Here is an 11,216-nt window from a genome sequence, read left to right on the forward strand (position 1 = left end):
AGCTACCAGTTCAGCTGATGAAGTCACTGCTTGCACCTATGCTGATCTTTACGACAACAGGTACAAAGGATGTTGTTGTTGCTTTTTAAAAAATGAAATGTATAAATGGCTAAGAAAATACAAGTAAGCTGGGAAGAGGTCTATACCAAATGATCTTATAAGAATAATTTGGACACCTGCAAGATGGACATTTCAGACAATTCAGCCAGTTGAGACACACACAGACTTCGGCAGCATAGAAAAGTATTGAACCTATCATGGAATCTCCTGCAGTTAAATCAAGTTATCCAATAAGTCTTCAGGAAAGACTGTGCATATTTTGTATTCGTTTTGCATGGGTGGGGAACCTGTGGCCCTGCAGATGTTGCAAGACTCCAGTTACCATCATTCCTGACCATAGGCTATACTTGCTGGGGCTAGACTTGAAGTCCAACAACATCTGGGAAGACACAGCTTTCTCCTCCCTCCTGTGCACACTTACTTGGCAGCAAGGCAAATAAAAAATAGTGAGTTTTACCTCTGAGTAAGAATTTTATTTATAGGGGACGCGGGTGGTGCTGTGGGTAAAACCTCAGTGCCTAGGACTTGCTGATCATATGGTCGGCGGTTCGAATCCCCGCGGCGGGGTGAGCTCCCGTCCTTCGGTCCCAGCTCCTGCCCACCTAGCAGTTCGAAAGCATCCCTAAGTGTAAGTAGATAAATAGGTACCGCTTTATAGCGGGAAGGTAAATGGCATTTCCGTGTGCTGTGCTGGTGCTGGCTCGCCAGAGCAGCTTCGTCACGCTGGCCATGTGACAAGAAGTGTCTCCGGACAGCGCTGGCCCCCGGCCTCTTAAGTGAGATGGGCGCACAACCCTAGAGTCGGACACGACTGGCCCGTACAGTCAGGGCTACCTTTACCTTTAAGAATTTTATATGGCATACTTGCAGCTGAGTGTTTGGGTTTCCAACCTTAGTGTTTTAAACTTACAGTGGTACCTTGGTACTTGAATAGCTTAGTTGTCAAATAAATTGGCTCCTGAACGCTGCAAACCCGGAAGTAAGTGTTCCAGTTTTCAAACTTTTTTCGGAAGCCGAATGTCCAACATGGCTTCTGCTTGGGTGCAGGAAGCTCCTGCAGCCAATTGGAAGCCGTGCCATTGGTTTTCAAACAGTTTCAGGAGTCGAACGGACTCTTGGAATGGATTAAGTTCAAGAACCGAGGTACCACTGTAGTGTGTTTATAGCTGAAAATAAATGTAACATTTGTGAAGGTGGGTACAGGTAGATTAAGGATGATAAATCATGCCAGTCAGCGTGAAATAAGCCATTGTTTGTTTTGCTTCTGGATTCTTGTATACATATGAAAATCAGTGATCACACACTGCTTATGTAGTTGTTTCCTTTTGGGATTCAACACAAAAAGGGTTATATTAGAATTGGCTGTCCTCTTTAAATAACATGTTTCAATTTTTTAAAAGATACATCATCTCTGTTGGATGGGGAAGGAAGATCAGTATTTTCCTAGTAAGTATAAATTAATGTTAAGTTTCGTTGCTCCACTATAAGATGTTGGGAAGGCCAAAAATGGGAAATTTTAGGTTTTCCACAATGAACTCAGTAAGAAATTGGAAGCCCAGAATAACTATACCAGCATTGTGCACCCGAAAGACGGACAGGCATCTAATATGGAGAATGACTTGTTCAGGATAATGGACACCTGTCTGAGCAGGTTTCTGGAAAATTTTTTGTCCAATCAGTTCATAGAGCTTTTCCTTACAGCCAATGACTTCTTTGAGTAGTATGAACAGTTCCCATTCCCTCTTAATACTGCAGACATGAACAGAAAGTGTGATGTCTATATGTGCATAAGTATGACTGGTTTATTGGAGGCTATTAGTAATGACAACTACATTTTCAAAGGCAGAATGCTTCTAACAAATGCCAGGGAGCACAACTGGGAGTGGGGTGTTTCCTTCAATATATCCCATGTAGGCTTCCTCAAGGCATCTGATGGGTCACTGGAGGAAGTTTTGGGGAATGACTGTAGCTCAGGGACAGGGCACAGTCTTTATGTGCAGAAGGTCCTAGGTTCAGTCACCAAGTAGGGTTGGGAAACACCTCTGTCTGAAACCAAAGTGAGCTACTGCCACAATACACATCTGGTTGGATTGATGGTGTGGCTTGGTATAAAACAGTTTCCTATGCTCATTTCTAAGTATGATGCCAGATTATATGGACCTTTGGTCTAACCCAGTTGGCTGTTATTATGTTTCTAATCTCTATTATATGGTCCCACCCCCCAATCAGAATAGCCTTGAGTCTACAGCTGATCCTGCCCACCCCATGGATGTAAATGAAAGGCAAAGTTGTCTGACAATATTTTTCAGTTTCTATAGCTTCAGCATTGCCTTTTTCTAGAAATATGAGTAGTACCAGTAGCACTGCTTCAACATACATTATTAACCTATGTTTAAGTAAAAAAATAATATTTTGTTTATCCATAAAAGAATTATGAATCTCTGGAACTAAAGATGGAACTGAAAAGTTTTTAATTTCAGGATATTGATGATGAAGTCGTTGAAGGATCATACCCACAACTGGACTGGATTAGAAGTATGGTAAGACATTAACTTGCAGTGAGAAATGGTAGTTAAACATGAATAAAAGTTGAAAAGATTTCTATATGAATTTGCTTAGAGCAGGGGCAGGGCCACAAAAATGTTGCTGAACTACAACATCTGTTATCCCTGCCAATTAGCCATGCTGGTTGGGACTGATGAGACTTGGGAGACCAATAACATTTGGAGAGCCAGAGATTCTCTACTCTTAGTTTAGAGCATAAGATACATCCCATGTGTGCTTGATAGGGCAATGACGGCATGATAATGACCACTTTGCTATTGCACCATGCAGGAACAGGGCCACAAGGACGATATTTTATGTGTAGCTTCGTGTCCTCCACATTTCTTGGCCACTTCTAGTTTTGATGGTGAAGTTCTCATATGGAATCTGCTATCGGGACATCTCTGCAGCCGTCTTCATGCTGTAGACAGAGCAGCAAGGGAAGGAGAAACAGGTGAGTAGGATTAGACCTTTTGCTGTGCTAAAATAAAAGCTTGAACTCACAAGGTGTGGTGAGAGAAGTGAAAAGCGAAGTATGTACTGTGTCAGTAATGAAAATGTTTTTAAAATGGATTTCTTGTCTGTGCCACCACAAATGGTAAAAAAAGATCTCTGGTAATTGGAGTAAATTGCACAGTGAGCTACAACCACTGTACAAACCTAGCTGACCAGGCAATAACCACTTGGAAGCCATTTAAATATTATTCTGTGTGACAGCCACAGTATGTGCAAATTCCAGCCCCCATTGTTGTTGCTACATATTTTAAAGGGGAAAGTGGCTATGTTGATACACACAGGGTTGTTTTTATCTGGGTCTCCATTTCCAAGTACAAAATGTTGAGTTAAAAGCCGCCCTGAAATTAGACTCCCAAGTCATTTGGTGTGTTTTCAAATCACAAGATGAACCAAGTTTTTTTTAATCTGGGTCTCCATTTCCAAGTACAAAATGTTGAGTTAAAAGCCGCCCTGAAATTAGACTCCCAAGTCATTTGGTGTGTTTTCAAATTACAAGACGAACCAAGCAGATTGAGGAAGCTGTGAGCAAATTGTACTATGTGACAAGGTGCTACACCTTTACCTGACATACGTCAACATCCTCCCACACAGAACAATTAAAGCCGCTCTCCAAGGAGTGGTAATCATATGCACAGGTGGCCTCCATCTGCCTCCACTACTGACACCAGTCTCCCTGCCTGCTCACATAGTTGGTAAATGTTAGATGTGCACCATCTCAAGCCTGGACTGAGGGTGCTTCCTGTGAGAGTTTATTGTAGGAGCGCAGAGTCCACACAATGGAAATGTCACCCAATTGCCAGCCTCTGTGTACCTGAAGGTATATGTACCTGTGCCATCAATTGCGGATAACACCTCATGCATCTGATGAAGTGGCCTGTTGCCCACAAGAACTTATTCAGTAATAAATTTGCTAGTTTTGATGGCGCCACAAACCTGTGTGTGAGAGGAAGCGTCTTGTGGAGTCTCCCACTGTACCTGGGCGAGCTGGGCTTGGCTTTACAGATTATAACAGTGAAATGCATTGCTGACAAATATTCTGTGCTGGTGTGAGATTGTGGAAATACTTTGTGCTGGATTGTGCTGGAAATGCTTTCATGGTTCGTTTTGTCCCCTCCCAGAGGATTTAACCATCAATAAAATCATTTTCCTCTTATCAAGGCTGGAAAAGAAGAAAACAGCTGCAATGTTAGTGGCTAGTGGACCCAGAGGTAAAGACAAAAGTAAAATAAATAAATAGATAGATTAGATAGATAGATAGATAGATAGATAGATAGATAGATAGATGATAGATAGATAGATAGATAGATGATAGTGTGGGGCTGGGGTTCAGAGGCCTGCATATGCTCAGATCCTATATTCTTCTCACGGCTCCAGGTGCTTACCAAAAACCTGCTCAGTGATTGAGGAACTTTTCAAAATGGCTATCAATGCAGTGCAAGGGGCTGCAGTCCAAAGGGTGTTTCAGGACCAGGCAAGGCAGGACACCATTCATACAACCATCAATTGTGTGAAAGGTTATTTGAAAGGCTGGGGGCTTGCATTCCTGCTGCATTCCTCACACCATACATTTAAAGAACATTGCTTCCCCACCCCCTGAAATCTGGGAACTGCAGTTTACTCCTCACAGAGCTGTAATTCCCAGCACCCATAACAAACTACAGTTCCTGGGATTCTTTAGGAGAAACAAAACATTTTAAATGTTGGTGTGGATGTGATCCGACTATTGTTATTGGGAGAAAAAAACTCCCATTGCAGCCATTAGAGCTTTCCTCCCAATCCATATATCAGGCAAGCATGGCAGGGAGGTGGGGGGAAACACCCCGATGGCACCTGAGGCTGTCGTAAGTTGCAGCACTTGTGACTTTGATGGTGTAGCACTGTGGCCAAGAGACTGAGCTACGAATCAGATGGAGCCCCCAGCCCAAAGCTCACCTCCGCCATTAACTCAATGGCTTTAGGTAAGAGTCTCTCCCTCTCTCCTTTAGTCCCCCCATTTGCAATATGGGAGAGAATAATCCTGATTTACATGGTTACTGTAAGGATGACAGTTAGCTAATGCACAGGAAGCACTTCAAAGCACCTGAGAGTGATACCCAAATACAAAATATTATTAAGAGGATGTTGTTCAACCATTGACACTTAAGAGGCAATGCCTCTTAAGATTAGTGCTGTTGAAAGAAGCACTCAGATCAAACAGGCGTTTTAGCAAGGGAGATCCTTTCTTAAGGCAACTCAAAATTTCTTCCTTGTGCCAACTGCATATTGGGAAGAGGCTTTAGGCCTTGCGTCAGTACCTAGATTTGTGGGAGGATGTTACTCTGTAGAAGCTTTCTGAAAGAGTCTTAGTATAGAGCCTATTGTGTGACCATTGTAGGGTGAGAATGAACATATCAGTACAGAGAAAAAATTCAGGTTTCAGAGTTTCTAGCAGAAAACCAACACTCCCCACCCCACCCCCAACCACAGGGCAGACTTCTACTTTAAGGGGGGAATGCAGAAAATCTCATTTTCATCTTTGTGATACTGTTATTGATACCGTGATTGCTGTTATTTCCCAGGTTATATTGCATTCTGGAATATATATGGCCGTGGGAGACTTTTTGCTTATTTCTCTAGTGTAAGTGCTGCTCATTTTCTGGAAAAATGTTTTATATGTTGCTAATTTCCATTTGTAAGGCCTCTGTATGTTTTTATTAGTGCTGTGAGATTCCTAACAGTTTGGAAACAAACAAAATAAGAACTAGATCTTTAAATAAGTCATAACTGGAAGTGGCACACATTCATTTAGGTTGCAATCCTAAACAGCAAGGCTAGGTAGGTGGTGGTCCTCCAGATGTTGCTAGACCACAACTCCTATCTTTGCAGACCACCGTCCATGCTGGAGTCCAGTAACATCTGGAATGTCATAGGTTCCCTTCCCCTGCTAGCTACACTTACTGGGGGAGTAAGCCCCGTTGCATGCAGTAGGGTCAACTTCTGTGTAAATATGCATAGGATTGCTCTGTGCATTAGGGCTTTACCTGTATCCTCTTCTGACTTTTCATAGGATGGTAGTCTAAGCATCAAGGTGAACCCAGAGACAGTGCTAGCCCAGGGCATTTTGCGATCAGAGACAAAGGACAAGATGCCACCCTGCTGCTTCCACATACAGAAGCTAGATAGACTGAGAGCTGACTCTCAGTGGTATCCCTCCCTGAGGGCAACAGGTTACTTTAGGAGATAACAGAGTATGGGGCATGCACAACCCTATCCCCTCGAACAACCCTGTTTGCATAGCGCAAAACCATGGGTTGGTATTACATTAGAATCAACCCAATATGTAACATAATGTGCAATCAAAATAAAGAGTAAACAATAGCTTATTGATAGTTGGGCTGGATCCATGCATTTCACATGTTTGCTTGACTTAAGGGCAACCTTAAAATGTAGGCACTTCTTGCCTGTGTGTGCCGAAATTGCACTGAAAATCTCACCACATGCACCAACTGAAATGCAAAACTAATCATTCACCAAAAGTGACACAAGTAACGAAGTGCTCCTTAGAGTGCAAAGAAGCTTCAATCCAACACACCCTTCTAGGCAGGGCAGGGAGTGAGTTCCATTGAACTCGGCTGAATTTATTTCTGAGAACATCATCACAGAATTATGCTGTTAGTCCTCCCTCTTGAGAGTAAAAATAAAATAATGCATTTCCGCCACAACTTTAGTATTGAAGCTTCTGCAATCCAGCATACATGATTGTTATTTATTTTATTTTTCCTTGCTTGCAGTCAAGAGAGAGATCCACAGTCAGTGACGTGGCAGTTGATGACAAGGACTTCCTCTTGTATGCAGGAGACCAACTGGGCTTTCTCTATATCTGGAACATTGCAGAATATGCCATTAATGGCCCAGAAGCCAAGCCACCAGTTTGTGAGAGAAACATTTTTATTCAAAACCCAAATGTTTCATATTTGCTCCCGAGTGTACAGTATGTCCTTACCTTAGTCTCCCCTCCTTCTTTTTTCCAAATAGTACTTCACAGCTGGAACACTCACAACTGCAGCATAACCAGGTAAGATACGCTGAGGAACACAAGGCCCTTGAGGAAAGATTAGGAGCTGGCGAATCCATTGGGGACAAGCTCCCTTTACTTACGTCTTAGGCCCGCTTCTCATGGTATACTGGTGGTGGCGGTGTAGCTCTTTTGCCTGCACTGCCTGCTTGGGTAAAAAAGCACAGATCCTCTAGAAGAGCAATGGGGAGCTGGATTCAGACAGTGGATTGGGTGCTTATCTCCCTCCCCCCATCCCAATGGGCCAACTTTGAAAGGCACACGACCTCACAATGACATTTGAAAGGCACATGACACCACAATGTCATTAGGTGACTGTTTTTCCCTAGCACCATGCAGGGTGCCTTGCAAGCCACAACTATCAGCACTGTGCTTTGCAAGTCCTGAGCATCAGCCGGTTGTCTACGCTGGCAAAGTACTGTGTATGGCACTATGTCCAGGGCTTTGTACAAACCCTCTTTTGGCTCAACTGCGTCTTTATTTGCCCCACACGTGACGTCATATATGATGTCGGATGTTGGGCATGTGGGTATGGCTTGGCATTGAGGAGTTCTATGAGTATTGCCATTCTAGCTGTGGAAAGAACTTGAGAAACAAGATGTTCAAGAGAGTAAGGAAATTCCGCAGCAGTGCCTATTTTCAGAGCAGTTGTCAATATAACAAACTAAACCCATTTTCTTTTTCCAATGGAGTAGCATCAGCCTTATGAATGAGCACCAGCTTCTCCTCACTACTTCTTTAGACTATAATGCAAAGTTGTGGAGCCTAAAAGGGGAATATATAGGTAAGATTTAATTTTAGATGGTAATACATATACATTATTACACACTACTCCAATCTCCCAGCAGTGTGAGATTTCAGGCGCTTACCCAGGGCTCATGTTTCCTTTTGGTAATGAGGTACAGTGGAAGCTGTGGTCTCTTTGATATATGGTTTATTTACACATATATACAACTTAAGCCTACAGTGGAGGGGTTCACAGCATCAACAACCCAAGAGTATTGTTTCCTCCATAGCAGCAGCCTTGAATTCAAACAGAAATCAAACATCGTGCTGTACCTTTCTGGCTTTCCGCTTTCCTTCTAGATCACAACATTACCAAACTCAACTCTAAACTCTGGCTTTTGGCGTTCTCACTATCTGTGAGTTGAGGGAGGGGCCCTACCTATTTGCTGTATTGCACAGAGCCCCCTTAATCCTATGGTCTCTTAATGGCCCATCACCCAGGCAATTACCTCATCACGAAGCTAGCCTGGCTCACATTTTAACACCTGTTGGACCCAGGAATAAGGTGTTGCACACACAAACTGATAACTATACACACTGCATGATCTGTCTGCAACCCACATACCCTGATCCTGTTTTTGCCACATCAAACTTTCTCTGATTGCATCTGGAATGGAACCATCACCAATGCATTGTCACAGAGCAGAAGTCTATCAATTGCTACTAACCATGATGGCTACTGCTTGTCCTCCACAGTTGAGGCAGTAATGCTTTTGCACACGTCTCTGGAAGGCATAGGGCTGGAGATTGCTCTTGTGCTCGGGTCCAGCTTGCTGGTCTCCCACAAGCATGCTCATAGGTGTCCACTGTGAGAGCAGGATGCTGGTCTAGGTGGGCCATTGGCCTGATCCTGCAAGCTCTTGTTATGTTCTTATGTGGTTGTTCATTCCCTAGTACTGTAACAGTGGTTTTGGTTTTTTGAAAGCTTTATTTTGGGTTGTATCCAATCAAGTTATTCAGTTAGCAGGTCTTCCACCTGCACAATGGGATTTCCTCTTCCTTTACTCTCCTGTTGTCCTCCCAGATCTGTCCTGTGGTTTTCTCCAACCCTTTGGAGCAGATTGGTTGGGGGAGGCAGGGAGCAGAAATTTCATTGCTCAGGCAGATGTTTTTATCTAACAGGACAACTTGGTTGGATATAGTCCTTTGTCTACATGCAAGTAAAAATTGAAGATATGCATAACAGAGAAGATTCTGAGGTTGTCAAGTATAGCATTTTAAAGTAACTTTACTTTTTTTAAAAAAAGGTACATTTGGTCAAAGAGAACCATGGAACATAAAAGAGAAGTCATCTTGGGGACTATCAGAATCCAACCCAAGTTCAGAAACTACCTCTGACTCTTTTGGACAGGAATCTACAAGAACCTTTGACACACAGAAGAAATCCAAGATGGATGCTGAGGTAGGAATATTATCATCACTGGGCAGTATTTGAGTTTTATTTAGAGCAGACACATTGAAATTAATGAACATGACTAAGTTAGGTCCATTAATTTCAAAAGGTCCACTATGATTAAAAATTATGGTAGCTGAGTATATCCCATTGTCTTGTCTTTACATTAGCATTTGGCTTCATTACCATCTAGCTCCTGTCCCCAAGCCAGGTATACTATATTCCTGATAAGGATAACATTTCATGTATCTGATGAAGTGGCCTGCAGCCCATGAAATACTCACCAGTATACTCCCCATCCCCAAGCTCAATATCTCTTGAGATGTGAAACTACATAGCTTTTTCAATCTGGGCAGATCTGCGATTTTTGTAAGTCTCTGATAAGTATAATGAAAAATATGAAGAATCAGAAAATGGGATAAAATTTAATGTAGTGTTCATTGAGTACTGTATTGGTCCTCTGCCTTCTTCTCAGCTCTTTTTATGGAAATGAATGCTTTATGCCTGCTTGACACGTGGAGGGACTGGAAAACAGCATGGTTTTCAGAATATATACATATTTTTAAAAACTATTATGTTGGCTTATCCTGGTTTTGCTACTTTTTTTGCCTGCTCCAGCAGCTTCTAGCTATTTGTAACAAAATAAAAATAAAAAGTAAAATTGATTTGGAATTGTCTAAAAAACCCTGTTCTTTTAATATACCAAACATAATGGCTAAACACATTATACACAATACTTTGTTACTTTCGGAACAAAAAAATAAAATTTGATCTGTAATATATGTTTTATAGAAAGTAATTTACTACCTTGCAACCATTTTATTACCCTTTCTCAGTCCTACTGCTACTATCACCCTTTGCTTCGAAGCTAAAATTATACTGCACAATTGTGTCACCAACTCACCCCACAAGCTCGCTCTTCCTTCTGGGAAAGCCTTGTAATTATAGTTGCTGTTTCACCAAAAACCTTTATTTTCTGGGAAATCATTGCCCCCTGTGTACTTTGAGGGCACTTGTCTGCCCAGCCTAAACGAGTGGTATGTTATCCCATAGATGATTTGGGACACTTGCACTTCAAAGATGGTAACAGATGATGAACTTGCTGAAGAATTGAAGCAAAGGCAGATAGACAGACTACACAGGTGTGTACAACTTGGATTTAAATCCTCTTTATTCACCGACAACATACTGGCCCATACTAGGTTAACTTAACAGATATGCGAGTCTTGCATGGCGTAATAGAATGCTGCACTTTATAAAAGACACAGGACAACTGAAAATTAAATTTTGTTGACAGATGAGTCCATACTCAAGTGCGCAGTCTGTGTGTTTGATACAGTAGCAACATGTATTTCAAAAAACTGCTTTTTGCATCTACCATTCCCTTTGTGTGCCTTGTTAGTAGTTTCCCAGAAATTATTGGAAGTGATCTGCAGACTCCTAGCTATCCATATAATCTATTCTCTCCCCATTCCCTCACCTAATTTCCCAAATTTAAGGAAGAAGTCTTAATTTTGTATCATTTGGAAAAGTATCCTTCTTACAACTACTAGCCAGAAAGAAACCAGCACACCATTTATCTTTCAGATCAAAGCAGTTCCAGTGGAAACCTATTCAACATGATGCAAACCGAATGAATTCTTATCGCTCTCTTCCACTGTGTGAGTTAGCTGACACACAGCTTGCCTTCCACAAACCAAATCTAGCAGCAGAACTTGACGACCCATTTCAGTTGGAAATTTAACAGCTTCTTGGACAGGCTGCAGGGCAGAGGCAGCCTTTAAGCAACCAAGCAACTTTTCTCAAATGTATGATGTGTAAAAAGCAAGCAGAATTTATAAAGTGTGCTGATGTGTTTTTTTC

At 42.1% G+C, this 11,216-nt stretch overlaps 1 protein-coding gene and 1 long non-coding RNA gene across 2 annotated transcripts; both read left to right on the plus strand.

Moving 5' to 3' along the window:
- On the plus strand, positions 1–3,026 carry LOC128421023 (uncharacterized). Its single transcript, XR_008332206.1, has 4 exons — positions 1–60; positions 1,461–1,506; positions 2,541–2,600; positions 2,896–3,026. It is a non-coding gene; the product is annotated as an uncharacterized LOC128421023 (long non-coding RNA).
- A 2,042-nt stretch (positions 3,027–5,068) lies between these two features.
- LOC128421079 (WD repeat-containing protein on Y chromosome-like) lies at positions 5,069–10,565 on the plus strand. Its single transcript, XM_053403326.1, has 7 exons — positions 5,069–5,078; positions 5,679–5,737; positions 6,891–7,032; positions 7,135–7,174; positions 7,870–7,958; positions 9,208–9,362; positions 10,407–10,565. The coding sequence occupies exons 1-7, from the start codon at positions 5,069–5,071 to the stop codon at positions 10,563–10,565; spliced, it is 654 nt and encodes a 217-aa protein (XP_053259301.1).
- Positions 10,566–11,216: the final 651 nt, after the last annotated feature.

Source organism: Podarcis raffonei, chromosome 9 (assembly GCF_027172205.1).
Source record: "Podarcis raffonei isolate rPodRaf1 chromosome 9, rPodRaf1.pri, whole genome shotgun sequence".
NCBI classification, from domain to species: domain Eukaryota; kingdom Metazoa; phylum Chordata; class Lepidosauria; order Squamata; family Lacertidae; genus Podarcis; species Podarcis raffonei.